Consider the following 24,666-nt stretch of genomic DNA (forward strand, 5'->3'; position numbering starts at 1 on the left):
TATTTAACAAATAATCATTTCTAATAATCCGGTCTTTTAAAAGATAAACCTTGGCAGCCCAAACTTTGCACATACTTTTTATGGTCATTTGAAAAATCTTAAAATTAAATATACTTTAATGGCATAAACTATAGATGGGTTGCTCGCAGACGTCATTAACTGGTTGCGTGCGTAACCGAGAGGCAGAAAGAAGAGACTTGTGCCTTGTGTTGTAGGCTAGTAGCTGTGTCTGTGAGTCAAAATGGCAGAGTTGTTGCGTGTATAATAGTACCAACAGAGCCAGTGCTGGATGCTTGATGTTAACATACTAGTAGATTACGTTACTAGCCTAACATTATAATTCATACATGTATCACAGTTACACTGCAAAAATAAAGACAGAAAAACAGATCCAACTAAAATCAAGTTTTATTTATATACAAACAATAAAGAACGCTTCAATAATTAAGGTTGTTGCAGTAGCGGACCAGCTCACCAATCGGGCTTTCTGCCTCCTGGGTGCGCGCACACCCTGTAATGTTTGTAAACTGGCTGTCAGGGTAAGAAACACAAACACAGATCTAAATGCAGATATGACTTTTATTAGCAAAATAAGGAGAGAAAGAGGAGAATGCTGATAGAAGACAGGAAGAGATCCACTGCTTGGTGACAGGGTGAGAGTTCCACTGCTAAATAGCAGGATGTGTGTTCCGCTGCTTGGTGACAGGGTGAGAATTCTGCCGGGCAAAACCTGCTGCTAGAGTCTAGACAAGATGTCCGCTGTACATAGACAGGGTGAAGTTTCCGCTGCACAAAGACACAGTGAAGATTCCGCTATAAGATGACAGAGTGATGATTCCACTGTACGATGACAGGGTGATGTTTCCGTTGTACGATGACAGGGTGATGTTTCCGCTGTACAATGACAGGGTGATGTTTACGCTGTACGATGACAGGGTGATGATTTCGCTGTACGATGACAGGGTGATGATTCCGCTGTACGATGACAGGGTGATGATTCCGCTGTACGATGACAGGGTGATGACTCCACTGTACGATGACAGGGTGATGATTCCGCTGTACGATGACAGGGTGATGACTCCGCTGCACGATGACAGGGTGATGATTCCGCTGTACGATGACAGGGTGATGATTCCGCTGTACGATGACAGGGTGATGACTCCGCTGTACGATGACAGGGTGATGACTCCACTGTACGATGACAGGGTGATGATTCCGCTGTACGATGACAGGGTGATGATTCCGCTGTACGATGACAGGGTGATGATTCCGCTGTACGATGACAGGGTGATGATTCCGCTGTACAATGTGTACGATGACAGGGTGATGACTCCGCTGCACGATGACAGGATGATGATTCCGCTGCACGATGACAGGGTGATGATTCCGCTGTACGATGACAGGGTGATGATTCCGCTGTACGATGACAGGGTGATGATTCCGCTGTACGATGTGTACGATGACAGGGTGATGACTCCGCTGCACGATGACAGGATGATGATTCTGCTGCACGATGACAGGGTGATGATTCCGCTGTACGATGTGTACGATGACAGGGTGATGATTCCGCTGTACGATGTGTACGATGACAGGGTGATGACTCCGCTGCACGATGACAGGGTGATGATTACGCTGTACGATGACAGGGTGATGATTTTGCTGTACGATGACAGGGTGATGATTCCGCTGTACGATGACAGGGTGATGATTCCGCTGTACGATGACAGGGTGATGATTACGCTGTACGATGACAGGGTGATGATTTTGCTGTACGATGACAGGGTGATGATTCCGCTGTACGATGACAGGTGATGATTCCGCTGTACGATGACAGGGTGATGATTCCGCTGTACGATGACAGGATGATGATTCCGCTGTACGCTGACAGGGTGATGATTCCGCTGTACGATGACAGGGTGATGATTCCGCTGTACGATGACAGGGTGATGATTCCGCTGTACGATGACAGGGTGATGATTCCGCTGTACGATGACAGGGTGATGATTCCGCTGTTCGAAGACAGGGTGCGATGATGAAAGCAAAGCAGGCTGTAGAGTATCAGTAACATGCCGCGGATGGTCAGCATACACTGCTGGACAGCGACAGTACTGAAGAGGCGGAGAGAATGTCCGAAGCAGCAAGAGCCTGTGGTGAAGTAATCCTGAGGGCAGAGAAACCACACAGAGCAAACCAGGCAGCACAGAACGACACAGCAGAGCGCAGAGATGTCAAAATAAACTACGAAAACTAGAACTAGATAAAGGAACAAAAACTGGACATGACTGGGACGGCAAAGCGTATAACATAACTAACTCGCAGGGAAACAGAGGGAGGAAGAGAACTAAATAGCAAACCGTGGGAGAGAAAATTGACAACAGGTGTGGGGTGCATGTGAAAGGAATGAAGCGGGAAGAGGAGCACCCGAGTGACAGACGTGCACGTGAAAGCTGTCAAAACACACAGACACATGACAAATCCCAAAGCAAAGTGGTCGATCAGACCGAGATCGTGACACCGGCAACCCGTCTATATTTCTGTCTGCAGAAGAAGTTTCAAACATTTAAACATAAACCTTTAGAATAAAAGATTTAGAATCCTGAAGAGACTTTAGGCTCAAATTTTGAGCCTCAATTTATATTTAAATTAGAAATTTTTAAATTTGAAACAGCTTATGTCATTATGTCATAGCTATTGTTCAGTGATATATTTAAGTTTATGACAGTTTATCATAGTTTTAATTGACGGTTTCAGTTTAAGAGAGATTTGATATACTCACCCCTCACACGGTCCACAGTTTTTGTCCCTACAGATCCTCCTCAGCTGCCAGGTAACTGCCCGGAATCAGATCAGACGAAAAGTTGGATCCCGTTTAGAGGACACTGCTATACATTCATGACCTCCATGAGTGACATCTGGGCTCATGCCACAGTAGAATGTATGAGAATGGGTAAGACGCTTCAGATTATTAAATTGCTGTATGATGTAAAACTGTATTTATCTAGACATAGATAATTAATACAAGTTTTGTACATTGTAATGACATATCATGAGCCTCAAACAAAATGCAAATTTAAAAACTAAGTTGTTACAATGCTAAAAACAAGCTTATGACTGCTGGGTTAAAGTTACATGCTAGTTAATGCTATATGCTAGTTAATGCTATATGCAAGCGTTTAGGCTGAAGGCACACACACAGAGCTACTGCAGAGCTCAACATTATTATTCATGACCCTTTTACATGAGGTAATAATAGACCATTTAATTCTAAAGGCAAATCCTAGGGTTGTAAATAGACATGAACTGACTCTGGATCATTTTTACACTTAAAAAAGACACAAACATTGTGTAGATATGAGAGAACAATTTAACAAATTATTACATTGCTTTCTTTGGCACCTTTATAAACATCAGTTTTCAAAAATATTAAAAGCATTTACACACACAGTAATCAGACACACACAGAACTCATTTTGAACTCAAGCTTTACTCCTCACATCTGAATGTGTAGTGCAGTAAATGGACAAATGTTTTAATGTTGTTGTTGTTGTTGTTTCTCATCTTTGGCAGCTGTAACATTCAGAACTTTAGTTTAACGTTTGAATGATTGTTTTTAAAAGCAGATACAGTGAGTTATCTGTCATTTCAGGTGCATCTTTATTGAGTATTGAGGATCCAATAGAATCACAGTTTATCCGACAAAACCTGGAGATCCTGCAGGATGAAGTCCAGTCAGTCTGGATTGGACTTCACCGGAGTCATATGGGTCAGAACGAGCCTTCATCTAAACCAATGTAAGACATTTAAAATCACAGAGATATTGAACGGATGTTTGTGTGACAGGTGACTGGATGTGGATTGATAATACGGTTGTGGATTACACAAACTGGAAACCGCGGATGCCGGATGATGTTAAAATTTGTGTTGAAGTTCAGTCAAACACTGGGATGTGGAGCACCAACAACTGTGATGATCGCAGGGGTTATATCTGCAAGACTGCTAAAGGTCTGACATATAAATAAACAAATAATCTGCATTAATATCACATCACCTTACTGTATGTTAATATCTACATGTGTCTTTTTTAACAGTTATACCACCAACAGAGAAGCCATCAGTCTCAGGTATGATGAACTACATCTGCAGGGTTTATTTATAACCTGTGAAAAGTGTTCAGGAGTTAACAGTGCTGAAATCAGAATCAGAATGAGGTTTATTTGCCAAGTGTGTGCGCACACACACGCACGCACGCACGCACGCACACGCACGCACACACACACACAAAGTTATTGACTTATTTAGTAGTGTTCAGGACAGTGATGGTAATGCTATAGGGACAGATGGTAATGCTGTGTTAATTGTTCAAGCTAGAGTTTTAATGTGCACAGAGATCTGTAACGTCTGCCTGAGGCGAGAAGTGTAAACAGGTTGTGGCCGGGGTGAGAGGGGTCTGTGATGATAAGTAGTGTAAAGTACTTGAGTAATTTTACTTGATTACTGTACTTAAGTATTATTTTGGGGGACTTTTACTTTACTTGAGTACAATTAAATATCAATATTTTTACTTTTACTTAATTACAATTTTATTTACTGTCAAAAAGTACTTATTTTTTAGAGATCACTGCTCTTACCAAACCAAATGAATTGCACTGATTGCCAGTTTAATTTAAATGTTATTTATTCTGGAGCCTTTGGACAATTCTAACGAATTGGCCAACAGTTCTGATGCTTCTTTGAAACCGTCAACACATGAAGTGTCACGAATTACAGATGAGAACCCAAGTACAACGATGAAGGGGTTAACAAAAGACTTTAATTTTGGAACAAGACAAAACAATATAACATATAAACAGACACAAAACACTAGACTAGACTGAAGACTTGACAATAACACTTGACTAGATACCTGACTGGAATACTCATGACTTGGAAACATGAACAATACAAAATGAACCTGCACAGAACTAAGGACACAATGACATTATATAGAAAAAACAAACAAGATAACAAGGGGAAAAGGTGATGGGAGACAACCAATGATTACTAATAAGCAGGAGAACGAGTGGGTGGGGACAAGAGACAAGACACCAGAGGCACATGACCCAGTAAACAAGGCCATGAACCTCCACATAGAGAATGGGACTGCCAGAACCCTGCCCACATGACTAGATATAAATACAAAACAAGACTCCTTGGCAGGATCCTGACAATGAAGTCTGTTCCTGTGTGACACGTTCCCTGCTATTTGCAGCCTCTCTATCAAGACTAAGACCTTGTTCACACTGTCAGTCCAAATCTGATTTTGGTGCATATCCAATTTGACAGACTCACTGTCCATATTGTGTATCACACTGTTCAGATCTGATCTGTGCGTCCTGTAGCGTTTCTATGGCAATGATGTCGCGCTGGCACGACAATCTGCCTCGACGTCTGACGTGTTTACGTGAAGCAACAGCATGACATAACCGAAAAGCTACACAAATGTGATCAGGGGGGTCAGACTGAAATGGATTTCCGGAAATGTGATTTGAAAAACCATTTCAAACCACCACTGGATGTAGCATGAAATGAATGAGAAACAATGGATTTCATGTGGTTTTTTTCCGTTCACGCGTTTTAATTGTGATTGGATTTCTATCAGATATGCACCAAAATCGGATTTGGACTGACAGTGTGAACAAGGTCTAATACACCTCTTCCTGCATCGGCTGCCTGTGAGAGGCTTGATAGAGCTCGAATTTTGAAAATTTGCTTCTGCTTAAGTTAAACTCGAGGTTTTACAACTTTGAGAAGCATGTTGCATACTGAAATTAGGTAGTCTTATAGTTTGATAAATAAATACAAACAGTTCCCTTTCAGTCGGTCACTACGACGTCACGTCGTGACTGACGAATTGGGAACCGTTCCGCGGTGGCAAATCTACTTCGAGAAGCTATTAAAAAAGGCCAATGAAATTGGCATGCAGATTATCAAATCTGTGTGTGTCGAAGTTGGTTGGACAGACAGCACCTCAGCGGAGACTTGCATCAGTTCCACCTCTTTAATTTCTATTTTTGAATTTTATTTGAGTGTGTCGTTGCCTCTCCCCTGCGTGCTTCATCAACGCATTACATTTAGAGTGAATTTCCCTAAGAGAGCAACACGAGCTTGAACTTGTGCCTTTGTAAAGACAGCCGTTCTCTCATGTCACACATCAAGTGGCGTCCTTTTCAGGATGACATTCCAACCATGTGCTTCGTCCAGATGTGGGCTGTACATGAATCCTTGTGACGGCAACGATCGTTGTCTCTCATGCTTGGGGCTTGAGCATGCGGAGGCAGCGTTTCGCAACAGTACATGTCAGATCTGTCTGAACATGACTGTGGTGGATCTGCACAGTCGGGTGGCGTACCTCCGGGACCGCCGCCCCCCTACCAAGCCATCCGGCGCTAAGAAGGCGGCTGTGATGCTTGCGAAGGACGACTTGCGCATCACGGTGCTGAATCAGTCCACTGACGGTGGTAGTGAAGTTCAGCACCCCGATCCACAGCCAGAGGTGCCAATGGAAACCGGGAACACGTTTTCTACGTTGCCCTCAGGAACCGCTGGCACCACACGGGATTCTGTGTCGTCCAGCCGGAGGTGCCAATGGAAACCGGGAGCGCGTTTTCTACGTTGCCCTCGGGAACCGCTGGCACCACACGGGATTCTGTGTCGTCCAGTCGGAGGTGCCAATGGAAACCGGGAGCGCGTTTTCTACGTTGCCCTCTGGAACCGCTGGCACCACATGGGATTCTGTGTCGTGCGCAGCTTTGGAGGGGGGGGGCCGTTGAGTCTGACCCGCTGCCTCCTTCGGGAGGGTTAGCGGGCGTTGCGCTCGACCCCGAGATGGCGGCCATGCTCACTCAGGGTACTCGCTAGAGGGTACACCGATCTCCCCCCGGTTGAGCGTCCCGTCGCGATGCAACTGTGTCCGGCCGGGTCCTCTTCCCATTGGCGAGATCGTCCGACCCTCGCCACGTGGGCATGTAGGTACTCCTCTGCACTAACAGGATGTGCCTACCGTGCTTGTGGGGAAGCGGCCTCCTCCATCCATGCCATGGCATTACTACAGGTACACCAGGCTAAAGCACTGCGTGACCTGGACAAGGGTGGTCATGATTCGGCCGCATTTAAAGAGCTCCGTGCAGCTACTGACGGGCGGTCAGACGTGCAATGTCCACTTTGGTGGTCCAGGACCGTCATCTCTGGTTGTGCCTGGCCAACATGCGGGAGCAGGACCGTATTAAGCTCCTAGATGCTCGGTGTCCCAGGCCAGCCTGTTCGGCGAGAGGGTGGAAAATTCCACCGCTCAGAAACAAACTGAGGCCATTGCTTAGATCCTGCCGCGTCGGAAACGTACATCTGCCCCTTCGACGTTGGCACCTCAGTTTGCTTCTCGCCGAGGGCGTCCTGCGGCGGCCGCCCCCGTTCCTCCTCGGGGCACTTCTTCTAGGAAGCGAGGAACCGACCACCAGCAGCCCGCCCCGCCCGCTCAGCAGCCTGCCAAGAGAGGTGGAAAACGTAAGGCTAAACGACCCTGAGACGGGCGACCTGGAGATAAAGGGGATCTCTCTACGGGAGATGGTTAAGGCACCACTCCCCCCACTGGACGAGGGCCGAGTGGGGAATGCTTGGTTTCAGTTTTTTTCTGTTCCGCCGGCTTTTCAGCCGCACCCACAAAACCACAAAAAAGCGATTTCCTCTTCCTTCTCCAGGTGCGGATAAAGGTGAGTGGCACACAACACAACACCTCCATTGCTGTTTTCACAGAGAGCGCAGCAACCGTTTCCTCCGCTCCCCTCGCCGCGGGTACTCCGGCCGCGCCGTTAATTCCCCTCGCTCCGTATCTGGGGGCGTGGGAAGCACTTCTCAGCTCGTCGAGATGGCTTTTACGCACGATTCGTCTCGGCTACGTGATTCAATTCGCCCGGCGCCCTCCCAAATTAGCGGGCATTCGGTTTACTACGGTGAAAAACGCTGACACGCATGTTTTCCGTGCCGAGATCGCTGTCCTATTGGCGAAGGACGCGATCGAGCCGGTCCCTCCAGCGGAGATGAAATCTGGGTATTACAGCCCTTATTTCATTGTTCCCAATAAAAGCGCCGAGTTGCGACAGATCCTGGACCTACGTTTACTGAATCGAGCGCTTCACAAGTTGCCATTCAAAATGCTGACGCACAAGAGCATATTTCAATGCATTCGTCCAAACGATTGGTTCGCTGCCATCGATCTGAAGGATGCGTACTTTCATGTCTTGATACTTCCTCAACACAGGCCGTTTTTCCGATTTGCGTTCGAGGGGTGGGCATATCAGTACAAAGTCTTACCATTCGGGCTTTCTCTCTCTCCCCGTGTCTTCACGAAAGTTGTCGAGAGGGCATTAAAACCCCTGAGAGAGAACGGTGTGCGCATTCTAGCGTATCTGGACGATTGGTTAATAATAGCCCAGTCCCGTCAGATGCTTTGCGATCACACGGTGTGTTAAAACACCTCGCCCGTCTCGGTCTTCAGGTCAACTGGGAAAAGAGCAAACTTTGCCCCACGCAGAGGATCTCTTTTCTTGGTATGGAACTGAATTCAGTCGATTTAACCGCACGTCTAACAGAAGTGCGTGTGCAATCCATTCGGACTTGTCTAAATTCATTCAATGGCAAGAGTGCGGTCCCTCTGAAACAATTTCAGAAGCTCCTGGCTCATATGGAAGCAGCAGCGGCTGTGACACCGCTCGGGCTGCTCCATATGAGACCGCTTCAGCGCTGGCTTCACCGAATCCCGAGGAGAGCGTGGCTCACCAGTGCGCACCGCGTAACGATCACACCGACGTGCCGTCTCCATTTCACTCCGTAGTTAGAACCGTCATTCCTCAGAGCAGGGGTATCATTAAAACAGGTCTACAGGCATGCCATTGTGTGCACGGATGCCTCCAACACGGGGTGGGGAGCCACATACGACGGGCATGCAGTCTCGGGTGTCTGGACGACATTACAGAGACGCTGGCATATAAATTGCCTAGAGTTGTTGGCTGTGCTTCTCGCTCTCATTCATTTCAGCAACGATCTCCGAGACAAGGATGTATTAGTTCGCACCGACAACATTGCGACTGTTGCGTATATCAATCGCCAAGGCGGTTCGCGCTCTCGTCACCTGTCGCATCTCGCACGTCATCTTCTCGTTTGGAGTCAGAAGAATCTGAGGTCTCTTCGTGCCATTCATATCCCGGGGTCGCTCAACACAGCGGCAGATGCGCTCTCACAAGCAGCGTGTCCTGGCGAATGGCGACTCCACCCCCAGACGGTTCAGCTAATTTGGAAACGTTTCGGCAAAGCACAGGTAGATCTGTTTGCCTCCCCAGAAACGACACATTGTCACGGCAATATCCGCGCACCACTCGCAGATAAATGGTAGATCTTTGGGTCAGCACGATCTAGTTATTAAATTCCTAAGAGTTGCACAAATGGCTGAATCCTTCTCTCCCGCCCTCTATTCCTCCGTGGGACTTGTCCATAGTGCTGAAAGCACTTCATGACGCCCCGTTTGAGCCTTTGCAGTCTGTGAGTATCAAATTTCTCACAATGAAAACTCTAACTCTTCTTGCACTGGCTTCGGTTAAGCGGATAGGGGATCTTCATTTAGATCTGAAAACCCGAGGTCCGACCCGAGACCCGATCGGGTTCGGGTCTAAAAGTTTCACATGTGCTTCGGACACGGGTCGGGTACAATAATAGCGGCATCGGATCTCGGGTAATTTAAAAATGAATGTGTTTTTTCTGAACGGACCCGAGAAGACCCGAACTCTCTCGCCTGTGTGCGTCAATTTTCTTTTCAAACCTCTCAACTGTTTGCCAAGAGCGCTTGCAACATTGTGTGGTTGTCGGAAGGTTCATTTTCATTGAGACAAACATGTCAGTCAATTATAAATGTACATTTTAGCAGTTACGTTGGTGTCGTCGTCAGATAACAAAGTAAAACGAACGGAGCAGCTCGCCAAATTGGTTGCAAGGCAACCGGAGTTTCTTTCTGTCTGACTGCTGCGCATGGGTCTGCAGAATGCACACACGTCAGTGTCGTTTACATTCGGTTCCAGTCGGGTAAAAAAAAAATTTCACTAGTTCGGGTCGGACTCGGGTCTAATTTTCTCGGGTTTGTCTCGGGTCGGGTCTTTCTTTAATTTTTTTTATTTATGCACGTCGGGTTCGGGTATGAAGTGATTCGGGTCATTTTGGGTCGGGTACATTTCTTTGGACCCAAGAAGACCTCTACTGAGAAAATATGTCAGCTCTGAAAAAAGCATTTTTATGATTTGTATAACTGTGTTAAGGGTGCTGTGAAAAGGGGTGGGGCTATAGAAAGCCAGGTAGGAGTTATTGTTACTCCTCAAGAGGTGTACGCTGCAGTTTCAAAGCTGAAGAATAAGAAATCGAGTGGACTAGATAATATTACATCTGAACACTTGAAATATGCAAGTACAAGACTCTATCCTTTATTGGCCATTTGTTTTACAGGTTTTTTGGTACATTTTGCCCCAGTCACTTATGCTGACTGTACAGGTCCCTGTGTTTAAGGATAAGACTGGCAAACTTGGTGACATGAATAACTATAGGCCTATAGCCCTGGCAAGTTCTGTGTCAAAGGTGCTTGAAAGGATTGTATTTGTTGAAATGGGGCGGTACTATATCAGATGATTTTAAAATGTGTAATGGTGTACGTCAGGGTGGAATTTTATCTCCACATCTGTTCAATTTATATATTGATGAACTGTCTGTTGAACTTAATGAATGTAATACTGGATGTCTTGTTGGTGATGTATTGTGTAATTATTTGATGTATGCAGATGACTTGATATTGATAAGCCCTTATAGTGCAGGCATGCAAAAGCTTATGAACATCTGCTCTTCCTATGGTGATGCATTTGATATTAAGTATAATGCCTTAAAAAGTAATATAATGATTGTAAAAACGAAAGAGGACCAGAAGTTAAGGTTCCCAGACTTTTATCTATGTGGAAATATTTTAAAGGAAACAGATGAGGTTAAATACTTGGGACACTATATTGCAAATGATCTCACGGATGACAGAGACTTGTTCAGGCAGAGATGTAAGCTGTATGGTCAGGCTAATGTCTTGGCACGTAAGTTTCACATGTGCTCCACTAATGTCAAAACTGTATTATTTAAAAACTTTTGCTCGCCTTTGTATGCTACAAAAAGAAGAGCATGCAGGCTTTGGTGGTGACATATAATGATTCCTTTAGAATGCTATTGAAAGAACCGCGGAACAACAGTGCTAGTGAGATGTTTGCTAACAGTGGTATAAGATCTTGTGCAGCTAACATTAGACATTGTATCTATACATTTATGTGTAGAATTCAGAATCAATCAAACTGTATTGTTCAAGCCCTGGTATGTCCGAAGAAAAGTTCGATCAGGTTTACTTCAAGAATTTGGAAGCACTGGCGCTCCTCTTTATATGTATAAATAATGTATAGTATTTTTCTATTTTTGTGTAAATTCCTATACTTGTTTTGTAAGCTTTTCTTTTTAATACTATGGACCAGGATTCTGTGTCCTTAATAAAGATTTAATAATAATAATAATTATAATGTCTTTAATCCCGCTCTTTAAACTCCCAAATAAAACAATTTTGTTTCTTTCCACTTCCCCGGTTTGTCTTCTTTGCCGTCTTCCATGTGTCAATGTCGTAAAATGAGTGCGTGGGGGAGGTGGAGACTTGAATTTATATGGGCGTGTTATTCTAATGACGATCGTTTTCAGCCGCGGCATTTATGAAGGGCGGATATTGCGTACACCTAAATATCAACGGTACGCACAGTCTCATAAATCAGGCGGTGAGAGGAGTGTAAGCATAATCTTACGCCAACATATACGCCCGTTTCTACGCAAGAATGATAAATGAGGGCCAATGTGATTGCCCCACTTCAGGTCCTGGGAGATGTTGGTCCCCAGGAACATGAATGACTCCTCTGCAGCGACAGCGCTGTTCATGATGTTAAGTGGGGGGAGTGCAGGGGGATTTCTCCTAAAGTATTCAAACATCTGTAATGTTTGGTGCGTGTTAAGCTCCAAGTTGTTATGACTGCACTACTCAGCCAGCTGCTCAGGCTCCTGTCTGAAAGCAGACTAATCACCATCTTGAATGAAGCCCATGATTGTGGTGTCGTCTGCAAACTTCAAGAGCTTAATAGAGGGGTCTTTAGGGTTGCAGTGATTTGTATAGAGGGAGAAGATCACACACCCCTAAGGAGCACCAGTGCTGATATGAGAGTCCTAGATGTGAGTTTTCCCAATCTCACTAGCTGCTGCCTGGCTGTCAGGTAGTTGATGATCCACAACAGATTGAGGTGGGTACAGAGCGCTGTGTCAGTTTGTGCAGAAGGGTATTTGGGATGATGGCGTTGAAAGCAGAGCTGAAGACTTTTTTTTGGGAAGAGCAGTGATCTCTAAAAAACATCAAAAAGCTATTAATTTTTGTGTTATAGAGGATTGACAACACATACAACCATGTTTAGCACTTTCAAATTGTTTTATGAAATTTCAAAGGGTTTCCTGTAAAATTATACCAAACTTTTGTATGTACACCTCTGCATGTGGGTATGGGAAGGTTTAAAATTGGGTTGGCCAAATCCAGGCTAAAATTCCCAAAATAGCCTCAGTGTGTAAGAATTAATGCCCAATGACATTTTTTTTTACTTTGGATTTGTACTTTTATTATCCAAATGATCCAAATAAGAACTTTGACTTTCTTTAATGATTTGTTTTATTGTGGTTTGTTTGTGTCAGTAGTGCTGGTCTGGAGTTTCAGAGCCAGTTGAACGTTGCTTTTTTAACTTTTGAAATAAAAGGGACTTTTTACAGTGTGCAGATATTTTTCTGTTATTTAGGTTTTGCAGTAAACCATGGCTTGTCGTTGTCAGTGAGCTCATCCAGATCAGTGGCTGCAGCTTAAAAAAAACCTGAATAAGTGATATTAAATTGTATATGATCACAGCTCCACCAAACAGAATGTCCAGTAAAATGCCAGAATGCTCAGAAGTACTCAAAAAATAGTTTGGTGTGGTGTGGTCATGGCACTGCTGTTTTCAAATAATTTTCTCAAAACTCAATATGACTAAAACTGAAATTCTTCTTGTTGGTACAAAAAACAATCTTAATAAGGCAAGTGGTTTTTCTATGTGTATTGATGGTTCTACAATTGTTCCTTCAAATTATGTTACGAGCTTGGGGGTCATCTTTGATAACACACTATCATTTGAAGCCCATTTAAACAAAATCACTCGAACTGCGTACTATCATATTCGAAATATAAATCGGCTGCGTCCTGCCCTTTCTACAAAGAGTACTGCTATTTTGGTCCATGCTCTTGTCACCTCTCGTTTGGACTATTGTAACGCTCTTTTTTTATGGTCTTCCGCACAAATCACTGAACTGGCTGCAACTTGTTCAAAACTCAGCAGCTAGAATCATTACTCGCACTCCTATGAGCGACCATATATCTCCCCCATTCTTCGACATCTGCACTGGCTTCCTGTTAAGGAGCGTATTGAGTTTAAAATCTTACTCCTGACATTAAAGGCACTTCATAACCTGGCGCCAACTTACATTGCTGATCTTTTTGAAAGATATACTCCCATCGTTCGTTAAGATCTGAATCTTCTCTGTCCCTAGCAGTACCACGTGTGCGCCTGTCTTCTGTGGGTCCGCGAGCGTTTAGCAACGCTGCTCCTTTTTTATGGAACAAGCTTCCACAGGACATTAAAATTAGTGACACTTTGCCCATTTTTAAATCGCGGTTAAAAACGTATCTTTTTAAGCAGGCCTTTTGATTAATGTGATTTGATTGTTTTGTATTTTATGACTGTTTTCTATATTTATTTGATGTACAGTGTCCTTGAGTGTCATGTAAGGCGCCTATAAATAAAATTTATTATTATTATTATTTAGTGCAGAGAGAGAGAAAAAACATTGTCAGCACATTTGAGTTTCAATTTCAACAATCCACCGTTATGGTGATCAGTGTTTTTGCGGACAGGGATTAGACTAATCCAAGACAATAAATGTAAGAGCTGTCCAAACTAAAAACAACTTGAAGTATAATGTTTACTTCTTAAAGGGGTGCCTTATGGCAGTGGTTCTCAACTTTCTTCCTGGAGGCCTACTGCTATTCACATTTTGTATGGCTCTCTTATATGACAGACTTAGGCTATGTCCACACGAAGCAGGTGCATTCCCTATCCGATCATTTTTTTCCTTGCTCTAAAAAAATAATCCGTAAACACGAAACCACTGAAACCGACTGAAGCGGTGTAGTATATATGCCGGACCAGTATGGGGCGCTGTAATTCTGCCACAGATATACACTATACACGGAGAAGAAGACTTTGAGCATGCGCATAACCAACGTATGATGTTGTCCATTATTGCTTGTTGGTCACCACAATTGCATAGAAGCAATAGATTTTGCTGTAATAAAGCTAGTAGGCTTTAGTAGCTTCTGTAGCACGAACACAATCATGTAGTCTGGCGTTATTGTTGTTGCTGTTACGTGTGACGCTTCCGACACGTGATGTGATGACGTTTTCGCTTCACAAAATATACGGATTGGCTGTACAGACGAAACCGCAAGGGTGTCGGTTTCAGATTTATCAACTTTAGGACCCGGTTTCAAAAAATAGCGGATTCAGTCTCCCAAAACGGCGGATCCGTGTGGATGAAATGCCAATACGATAACAAATTTAAATGTATACAGTGATACGCGTCTCCGTGTGGACAGCCCCTTAGTTCAGTATATGGTGATCTCTACTAATGAGGCGCTGATTTGAATCAGGTGTAAAATAAGGGAGACCTACAAAATGTGCAAAGCAGTGGGCCTCCAGGAATAACGTTGAGAACCACTGCCTTATGGTATCCTGGATCCCCCCATGCATTCGAGCACTGGTGTTTATTAACTTTTGTCAGTTTGTTTAGTTATAAATCAAATGATACTTGAAACAACACTAAATTTATTTGTACTTTTTTGATTTTCCAGTTACACCAACAACAGCGAAGTACTCAGTCCCAGGTATGATGAACTCAATTCAAATTAGAATATCATCAAAAAGTTTATTTATTGCAATACTTCCATTCAAAAAGTGAAATTTGTATATTATATTCATTCATTACACAGAGACAGATATATTTCTAATGTTTATTTTTTTTTAATTTTGATGATTATAGCTGAAAACTAAGGAAATGTCAAAATCAGTATCTCAGAAAATTAGAATATTGTGAAAATTAAATGGACCTGGTGCAACACTGTTTTTGGCTAATTAACTCAAAACACCTGAAAAGGCTTTTAAAGGCACTCAATCTAGTCATGTAAGCTACACAATCATGGGGGAGACTGCTGACTTGACCGTTGTCCAAAAGATGACCATTGACACTTTGCACAAGGAGGGCAAGACACAAAAGGTCATTTCAATAGAGACTGGCTGTTGACAGAGCTCTGTGTCCAAGCACATTAATAGAGAGGTGAAGGGAAGGAAAAGATGTGGTAGAAAAAATGTGTACAAGCAACAGGGATAATCGCACAGTGGAGAGGATTGTGAAACAAAACCCATTCAAAAATATGAGGGAGATTCACAAAGAGTGGACTGCAACTGTAGTCAGTGCTTCAAGAATCACTACGCACAGATGTATACAAGACATGGGTTTCAGCTGTCGCACTCCTTGTGTCAAGCCAGTCAGCATCAGAAGTGTCTCGCCTGGGCTAAAGACAAAAAGGACTGGACTGCTGCTAAGTTTTCCAAAGTTATGTTCTCTGATAAAGGTAAATTTTGAATTTTCTTTAGGAAATCAGGGTCCCAGAGTCTGGAGGAAGAGAGTAGAGGCACACAATCCATGTTGCTTGAGGTCAAGTGTAAAGTTTTCACAGTCAGTGATGGTTTGGGTTGCCATGTCCACTGTGTTTTCTTAGGTCAAAGGTCAATGCAGCCGTTTACCAGGACGATTTAGAGCACTTCATGCTTCCTGCTGCTGATCAACTTCATGGAGAAGCAGATTTAATTTTCCAACAGGACTTGGCACCTGCACACAGTGCCAAAGCTACCAGTACCTGGTTTATAGACCATGGTATTCCTGTTTCTAGAAAATCTATGGGGTATTGTGAAGAGTAAGATGCGATATGCCAGACCCAACAATGCAGAAGAGCTGAAGGCCACTATTAAAGCAACCTGGGCTCTCATAACACCTAAGCAGTGCCACAGACTGATCAACTCCATGCCACACCACATTGCTGCAGTAAATCAGGCAAAAGGAGCCCCAACTAAGTATTGAGTGCTGTACATGCTCCTATTTTTCATGTTCATACTTTTCAGTTGGCCAAGATTTCTAAAAATGCTTTCTTTGTATTGGTCTTAAGAAACTTTCTAATTTTCTGAGATACTGAATTTGGGATTTTCCTTAGTTGTCATTTATAATCATCAAAAATAAAAGAAATAAACATTTGAAATATATCATTCTGTGTGTAATGAATGAATATAATATACACGTTTCACTTTTTTAATGGAATAAGTGAAATAAATCAACTTTCTGATTATTTTCTAATTATATGACCAGCACATGTATATAGTTAAACAGAGTTAATTTATTAGTTTCATATCTGTTTTAATCTGTAATATGTGTTTAATGTGTATTGCAGATCTTCAGGTATATGAGAAGTCTCAGGTATCGGCTGGCATCGCTGTAGGGGTCGTGTTGGTCATAATCGCTGTTGCAGGTCTTGCCTGGTTTCTGTTCTTTAAGAGAAATCCCAGGACTCTTACTGGATGGTTTTACAGCAAATTCTATTATAACCTCCCCGAGCCTATTACAGTTTTTGATAGTAAAGAACCTGCTGCCAACACTGAACAGAATCAAGATGAATAACACATAAACACACACACACACACACACACACATTCTGGTCTCCATGTTTTGTGGGGATATTCCATAGACATTATGCGTTTTATACTGTACAAACTGTATATTATATTCCCTTCCCCTAACCCATACCGAGTCACACGAATTTCGTTTTTGGAAAATTTTTGTGTGAATCACATGTGTAACACATTTGAATCCCACGTGAAACACATGTGATCACATGTGAAATCAGTGGATCACATTTGGCACATGTGGTGACATGTTGTCCACATGTAAAAAATTGTCACCACATTATGCACATGTGATCACATGTGTTTCACATGGGATTCATATGTTTAACACATGTGATTCACACAAAAATGTTCCAAAAACACACATTTCACATGGGATCACATGTGTTTTTTCACAGAATTCTTTCTGCTACATTTTCAAGAAACATCATCCTGTTTGATTTATAAGCTTGTTGTTTCCTCATGGGGACCTTAAAATGTCCCCACAAGGTCACAAAAATACTGGTATTCCTATCTTTAACTTGATAATTACCAGGTACACACACACACACACACACACACACACACACACACACACACACACACACACACACACACACACACACACACACACACACACACACACACACACACACACAGCCTTTAGTTTGAATGAAATGCTTAACTTCCACAATAATTATGTTCAGGGGTCTCATGCACCAAAATGTTTTACAGGGGGAACAGCTTAAAATATTTAAACTGTTAAGTCTGTCATTTGTTGTGACTTGGAAGAATCAATACCATTGAGTGTCAATGATGTCACACTTAGCTGATAAACGAATGAGTGATGTTTGTAAATGCAGATGTAAATCGAATTTTACCTGATTGACAAAGTCACATAAAGCAGTCATACAACATCAGAATTTTGTAGGTGATTTTCATTTTTCTAACTTTCACTGAAGAACAACCAGATGTGGCTGTATAGGACTGCATAATTATTAATTAACTAATCGATTGCAGAATAAAAGTTTTTGTATACATCATATATGTTTGTTTACTGTGTATAATAATTGTGTATATTAAATTAAATTTTATTTTTTCACCCCGGGGAGGCAGCATTTTTTGGGCTTTACCTAGCTTCCTCTTCTATACGTTGCTTTAGTAATACGTGCACTTATAATATTGAGTCATAGCCGCAGCAAATTTAACTGCTCATGCTATCATGTATTTTGTTGTGCTATCTGTCGTTTTTCTGTGCTTTTCACTGCTTCTATTTATGTAAAGCTGCTTTGAAACAATTGACTTTTGTGAAAAGCGCTATATAAATAAAATTGAATTGAATTGAATTTATTTATATAGTATTTTTCACAATTGTTTGATTGTTTCAAAGTGCTTTACATTAATTAAAGCCAGAGAAAACACAGAAAAATCAAGGGAAAACAAAAGTAGCAAAGTACAGCGGCTAAGATTAAAGTGTACTAGCAAGCGTTGTCATGTCACATAAGACATCAGTGAGAGATGTACAAAAACGGTGATGTTTATTGAATAGTCTTAAAAAAAGAAACCAGCAAAATGATCAGTGAATGGAAATATGATGTAGAGTCTTGATGATCCCAGCACACACACTCTTCCCGTCACAGATTAATTCCAATACTTTTCTTAATTTCAACGTAGAAATCATTGATGATGATTGGGGAAACAAAGACAAGGTCCTGCTTTACATTGAAAGGAGTCAGGCAGTTAATACAGCATTATGAAACTAGCTTGCATTAACAAGATTGGACAAAGAGTGTGTGTGTGTGCTATTGCAACTTAAATAGTGAGCTGAGAGTGCATAGTGACAGGTTACAGTAACTAAAACGCAGGTGAGGATGATTGTGTGTGATGAATGGGGAGAGAACCTGGCAAATCAGAGTCCCCCCATGTTATTTAGTGCCAAAGACCACCATCTTTCTTCGGAGGTAGAGCCAGCAGAGAGACCAGGGCAGAGCCAGCAGAGAGCCGGCAGAACAGGAAGCCAGGGCGGAGCTAGCAGAAAGTTCAGAGAGCTCAGAATAGGCCATCTTGGGCAAGGCAGAGAGTTCAAAGAGCTCATGATAGGCCATCTAGACAGTAGGGTTTTAACGGTTCAAATTACTCACAGCGCAATAAGTGTCTTTTCATATTAGATGTATTGAGCATATGGCACTCGTGACTTTTACAGTTTTGTCTACGTTTTCTTGAGCATCGCTGTTGCAGTAGACTTAAATAAAGCTGGTGGTGCCTCTCTTTTTTCCTCCGCTTGCCGTGCTAAACTGTCCGTGCCCCACACACACACATGAGGAGGAACTTTGAAGTTGGCAACAGATTTGTATACTTTGAGTCGCTTGGACAGGTACTCTCACCTAAACACAAGCAGAGCTTATTCAGAACCATATATTTTTTCCAAACTATATTAGAAATGCGTGGTCGAATCAAACATGGTCCACCTTGCTGCATGTGCATCCCGAACCAAGGGAGGACGATTTGATTCTTTACCAAGAACCGTTACACCCCTACTAGACTAGTCTTGGCTAAGGCAGAGAGTCTATGGAGCTGATCTACAGGGCACATCATCTTTGGCTTCTGACACATCTCTAACGGACAGCCTATCCCCTGACAGCATATTCTTCCTCATTTCATACAGGAAGTGCCATACCTCCCCCTGACTGCCTTTTTCGCCGTAGTCTTTCTCACTACTGCGGACAGCCCATTTATCCTGCTGACCACCTATTCTTCATCATTTCCTCCAGGGAAGTGCCATAACCTCGCCCTGATTGCCTATCTTCACCATAGTCTTCCTCAGTCCCGCTGAGCATGTAAAGTGTCCACAGACCGCCTACCCATCCCCCATTGATCCATTAACACCCAAATAGGCAGTAGATGGGATGTTCAAGAATCTACACTGCCATAGGTTGCAGGTCCTCGAAATTCAGCATGCTCGATTTCCATGTCCCTTTGGCCCTGTTAAGTGCTTAATTGCCCCTATAAGACACAACCTGCCTATATTTTTAGGTGGCAGGTGGGAGGCTCTACATTCTGGGGGTCAAAAGAAACAGGGTCTCGAAATTCGGCACACTTGACCTCCAAGAGCCTTTAAATCCCACGTGTATTTCTTGTCAGAGGCCCCTGATGCCATGTCCAAAGTTCTGTGGCCCCTGGACTTTGTTAAGCACTCGATTGGCCCCAAAAACACAAAGGGTCTCATTCATGAAACACGAGCAGAACAAATTTTTGTGTAAATCGTTCGTAAAGTCCTTTTGGCGTACATTTTCGGATTCATGAAAATGTTCGTATTTTCCAAATGTTAGTTGGTACGAAAGAAATCTACACCTGCTCCCAGCCACGCGTAAATTGTGTGTTTAACATCCGAACGTTTTGTTTATCAATAAGGCTGTGTTTTAATTCACCGCAATCATGTACATATTACACAGCATTTTGTAAAAAATATTATACAGTAATTATATACGTTTTTTTCTTTTAACTTTTATGATAAGCTCCAGTAATAGCATCTGCAAACGGAACACTTTAATCAAATAAATTATTGATTTCAATATTTTATGGCGTAATAGCACTTTTGGGAGTACTTCGACTCGCCTGAAAAGTCCGCTCCCCTTCTCCCTCTCATAATGGGAGAGGGAGAGTGTTACTGCGCCGAGTCGAAGTACTCCCAAAAGTGCTATTACGCCATAAAATATAGTTCCTCTTTTAAATCCGCTTAGAAAAGCGCTACGTTATTTTGTACCACCAAACTTGCTCGTATAACAACTCGTCTTAAATAGAAAAAACGTTGATGTGTTTGGTCACTTCTAACTTTATCTCTGATTGGTACCATTGAATGAATGGGGCTAAGCTAAATGCTATCGAAGCGTCGCAGCGCGCTCCAACGCTTACATGCACGCACACAGATGATAGAGGGATGTATCAACAATTATTAGTTAAGGTAATAACATATTTTAATATTGAAAATGAGTAGACTATTCCTTTAAGGAAATTGTTTCCTATAAAATGGCCAAAATCAGGCATAACACATTTACGATGGCTTATATATAGATTTGGCAGAGCGCTGCGCAAAAGGCGTATTTTCAGAGGCCGCGCAGACTTACTTGCCGAGAATGAAGACTGGTTAATTAGTCGTTTCAGGCCCAGATTAGTTCTTTTGTGAAAAGTTAAATCTGCTTAAATGTAAACTGCTTGTGTATTTCCTCTAAAATTATATTTTTTTATTTTTGAATAAGATTTTTTCGAAGTTAACTAATTCGTTTTTTGCAGTCAAGCTTCATGTCGAACCATTTTCTTTTCACTTGTGGGACTGTTCGATTAACAGATGAAATTTCATTAACAGCATCTGTAATGTGCTGCCAAGCTTCCTTTTTTTAGGACCTGAGACGCCACTATGTATGCTTGAAAATAAAATTTGGCTATTTGAATTAACTTCTGATAATAAAACTTCAATTTCTGCATCTGATAAATGTTTCTTTTTCATTAGCTTTTAAGAAGACATGCTGAAATCCTTCGTTTGGTGTCATAATATGATGCCCATATATAGTTTTCAGTCGGATTTAATGGGCAGGATTTATGGTAATCGAAAATAAGCATGCACGCACGTCCCATGTACGATTGATAGGAATTCATTAACACATACACACATTTAACTATCAAATCTGACGTTTATGAAGGGAAGGTCTGTTTACGTGCAAATCACTCACATATTTACTCATATATTTACGAATGTTTCATGAATGACACCCTATATTTTAGTTGGTAACTGGACGCGCCATTACTCTGGGGTTAAAGGTCCCGGGGGGCTGAAATTTGGTACAGCGACAGCCTAGGGCCCCCCAAAAGGATTATGTTAGACATGGCTTTCTGTGCAAGTACAACAAAAAAGTTATGCAGTTATGAATTATCAGCCATGTCAAATATGTTACATATTAGATGTACAATGGACTGCCTACAATTGCAGCAGCCGCAAGGACAGTTGATAGTGCAGGTAGTGACAGTCAGTCACGTGAAGGAGTCAGATTGTCAAACAGTGTTACTGACCGAGAAATGCTCAGATTTAGAAAGCTTGCTAGTGGTATAAAAACGATTCCGCTGGGCTAAAGCATGTGCTTTCATTTTGACGCCAAGTGTTTATGTTTCTGGAGTTGATGTCTTTGGATATCTCTTTTCGTGTTGAGCACAAGGGAAAGCAATTTATGATTTATGCAAGCACTGGCAGTCTAAAATGTTTTGAGTGTGGTCACAGAAAACATGCTTGTCCACAAAAAATGCAGGCTGAGAGGAGTGAAAATGTGCATGAAACTGAAGTCGTTGCAAAAGCAGAAATGCAAAGAGATAAAGTGATAGAAAATGTGTATACAGATTAAAATGAGACACTGAGTGTAATAGAAAAGAAAGCACAGTCAGTGAAATTGTTGTTAATAATGATGACAAAGAGTTGAGGCAGAAAATACTGGAATCACTTCCAGTACTGCTAATGTGAGTAAAAGTGAGAATTATTTCCCTAAAATACAGACAGAGGAAAGGATTATCATGGAATAAACAAAAGTGGTGGTGTCGGTGGTGATGATGATGGTGAATATGTCAGAAATGTCAGATATCCCTTCACAGGTTGGAGATGATCAATTGTACACAGTAAAGGACATTAATGACTTTAATGATAATGATAAAACATTTGCCGAAAAGTTGAAGTGAAGGATTATTTCCCTGATGTTAGGACATTTTTTATTGCAGCAGTAAAAATACAGATATCAGTAGGTTTTGAAGAACTCAGCAGAAGGAAAAGGTTTAGACTCAAGAAAATTGTAACAAAATTAAGGAGAGGTAAATGCTCGACCCAAAAACATAAAATCTGTTAAATGGCACAAAGGGTGTGTTTTCTCTTCCTTCTTAAATTGTTTTGTGTATTTGTCTTATCTTTCTCTCTCTCTTCTCCTTTCTTTTTATAGAGAGCTTAAAAGTGGGATCTATTAACAAAAAATGGAAGAAGAGATGGAAATAAAAGGGCTGTTGTATAAAAAATATGTTGAGACCAAAAATATTAATGTTCTTTTTTACAAGAAACCCATAGCGATACAGTAGATGAGGTAGATTGGAGAATGTGGTGGGAGGGAAACATCTTTTTTAGTCATGGTTCTTATGTGAGTGGGGGTGTTGCCATCTTATTTGGAAAGAATATAAATATTATTTCTACATGTGAGATAGAAAGAGGTCGGGGTTTAATTATTAAAGTTGAAATAATGAGTTTAGTTTTTGTATTTATTCATATATATGCCCCAAAGAATGGAGCAGATAGAATTTGTTTTTTAAGAAGGTAAAGGATTATTTAAAGGAATTAATAAGAGTATTAATAAGAATATGGACAATAGAGTTTTAAAATCAGTTATTTCCCCAAATGGGTTTACAGATCATTACCTCTGTTTAATTGAAATTAGTCTGAAGAAGTCAAAAGTTTTAACCCTTGTGTGGTGTTCGGGTCTGTGGGACCCGTTTTTAATGTTTACTGAAAGGAAAATTATGCAATTAACTGTTTTTTCAACCTCAGATTCATTGGCCTTGGCTCATTTTCTATAAAGAACATAAAAATAAACAAATTTATAATTACTGTACATTGTGTACCCCCTACACATTTATATTACATATGTGGTGTTCGGGTCCACTGGACCTGGGGTTAATAAGAGTGTAAAAATTGAATGTGCTATGTAACTTTACTCTGTTTTTCTCCTATCTGGGACTCCTGTGAGTGCATGAGTGTGTTTTTATATATGTCTGTACATATGTGATGGATGCAAGTCAGAGTTTTCTCCTTCTACTCTTGCTGTAACAGCGCAAGGATACAACATGTTTAGTAAACTGCATAAACATTTGTGACCCGTCAAGGAAACCAGGTACACAAGTCGGCAGCACAAGTTTCGAGAAAATGAGAAACAAAGTTTTTTTTTCAAAATTTGTGATTTTCGTTTTATTGCAGAACCTGTTAGTTGAGATCACGAAGAAGCCTCTCCATGTTTGAGATAACAGTTCCATTTAAAAGCGTACATTTTGCGGTTAAAATAGGCTTGTTTTTCCGGAGATTCTAGCGTGCAGCGGGGGGGCGTCATTGTCTTTGCATATTTACATACTGTATAAGCTTGTGTTTTCGCCTCCGCCCCCAAAGGGAACAGCATGACTACTAAATAAGCAGGGCCGGTTCTAGACATTTGGAGGCCCTAGGCAAAAGTTATGTTGGAGGCCCCCTGCACCACTCATTTCTTCCACTTTTTAGAATAAATACAAAGCACCTGAAAAAATACGGTTCTTAACCTTTTTATTATATATCTTTTATTACTATTTGTACATTTTCACTAATATATATACACACATACAAGAACTGTATGTTTTTTGTTTACATGTCTCTTTTCCCTGCATTGTTCTTCCTCACGATCACTATGCTGCTCCTCTCTCTCTTTGCCCTGTTGTTTACCTGACTCTCCAGTGTTCTTCAAAAACCTCATGATTGATCCTACAACATATTTTAAAAAATGTACCAGTAATGTCATGAGAACGTCTACATTGTTTTCTACAGAGTAAAAATAAACTTTAGTACAGTAAGTTATGCAATGTACTTCAAAATTATAAAAAATGTAAGTCTGTAACTGTTTTTTATCATTTTAAAACGAGTAAGCATTTAGGTAAGCCATTTGCTGTAATTTGTTCAGTAATTTATTTATTTTGCAATAAC

General features: G+C 41.7%; 1 protein-coding gene across 2 annotated transcripts in view; it reads left to right on the top strand.

The window, feature by feature from the left end:
- LOC135743917 (macrophage mannose receptor 1-like) overlaps nucleotides 1-17,967 on the top strand; it is a 172,729-nt gene extending 154,762 nt beyond the window's left edge. For both annotated transcript variants that reach the window (XM_065261819.2, XM_065261818.1), the window contains exons 29-34: nucleotides 2,795-2,947; nucleotides 3,647-3,763; nucleotides 3,841-4,002; nucleotides 4,089-4,121; nucleotides 15,062-15,094; nucleotides 16,712-17,967. In XM_065261819.2, coding sequence (XP_065117891.1) covers nucleotides 2,795-2,947; nucleotides 3,647-3,763; nucleotides 3,841-4,002; nucleotides 4,089-4,121; nucleotides 15,062-15,094; nucleotides 16,712-16,938 — 725 coding nt within the window. In that variant the 3' untranslated portion in view covers nucleotides 16,939-17,967. The remainder of the gene's footprint in view (nucleotides 1-2,794; nucleotides 2,948-3,646; nucleotides 3,764-3,840; nucleotides 4,003-4,088; nucleotides 4,122-15,061; nucleotides 15,095-16,711) is intronic.
- Nucleotides 17,968-24,666: the final 6,699 nt, after the last annotated feature.

Source organism: Paramisgurnus dabryanus, chromosome 2 (assembly GCF_030506205.2).
Source record: "Paramisgurnus dabryanus chromosome 2, PD_genome_1.1, whole genome shotgun sequence".
In the NCBI taxonomy this organism is placed as follows: Eukaryota; Metazoa; Chordata; class Actinopteri; order Cypriniformes; family Cobitidae; genus Paramisgurnus; species Paramisgurnus dabryanus.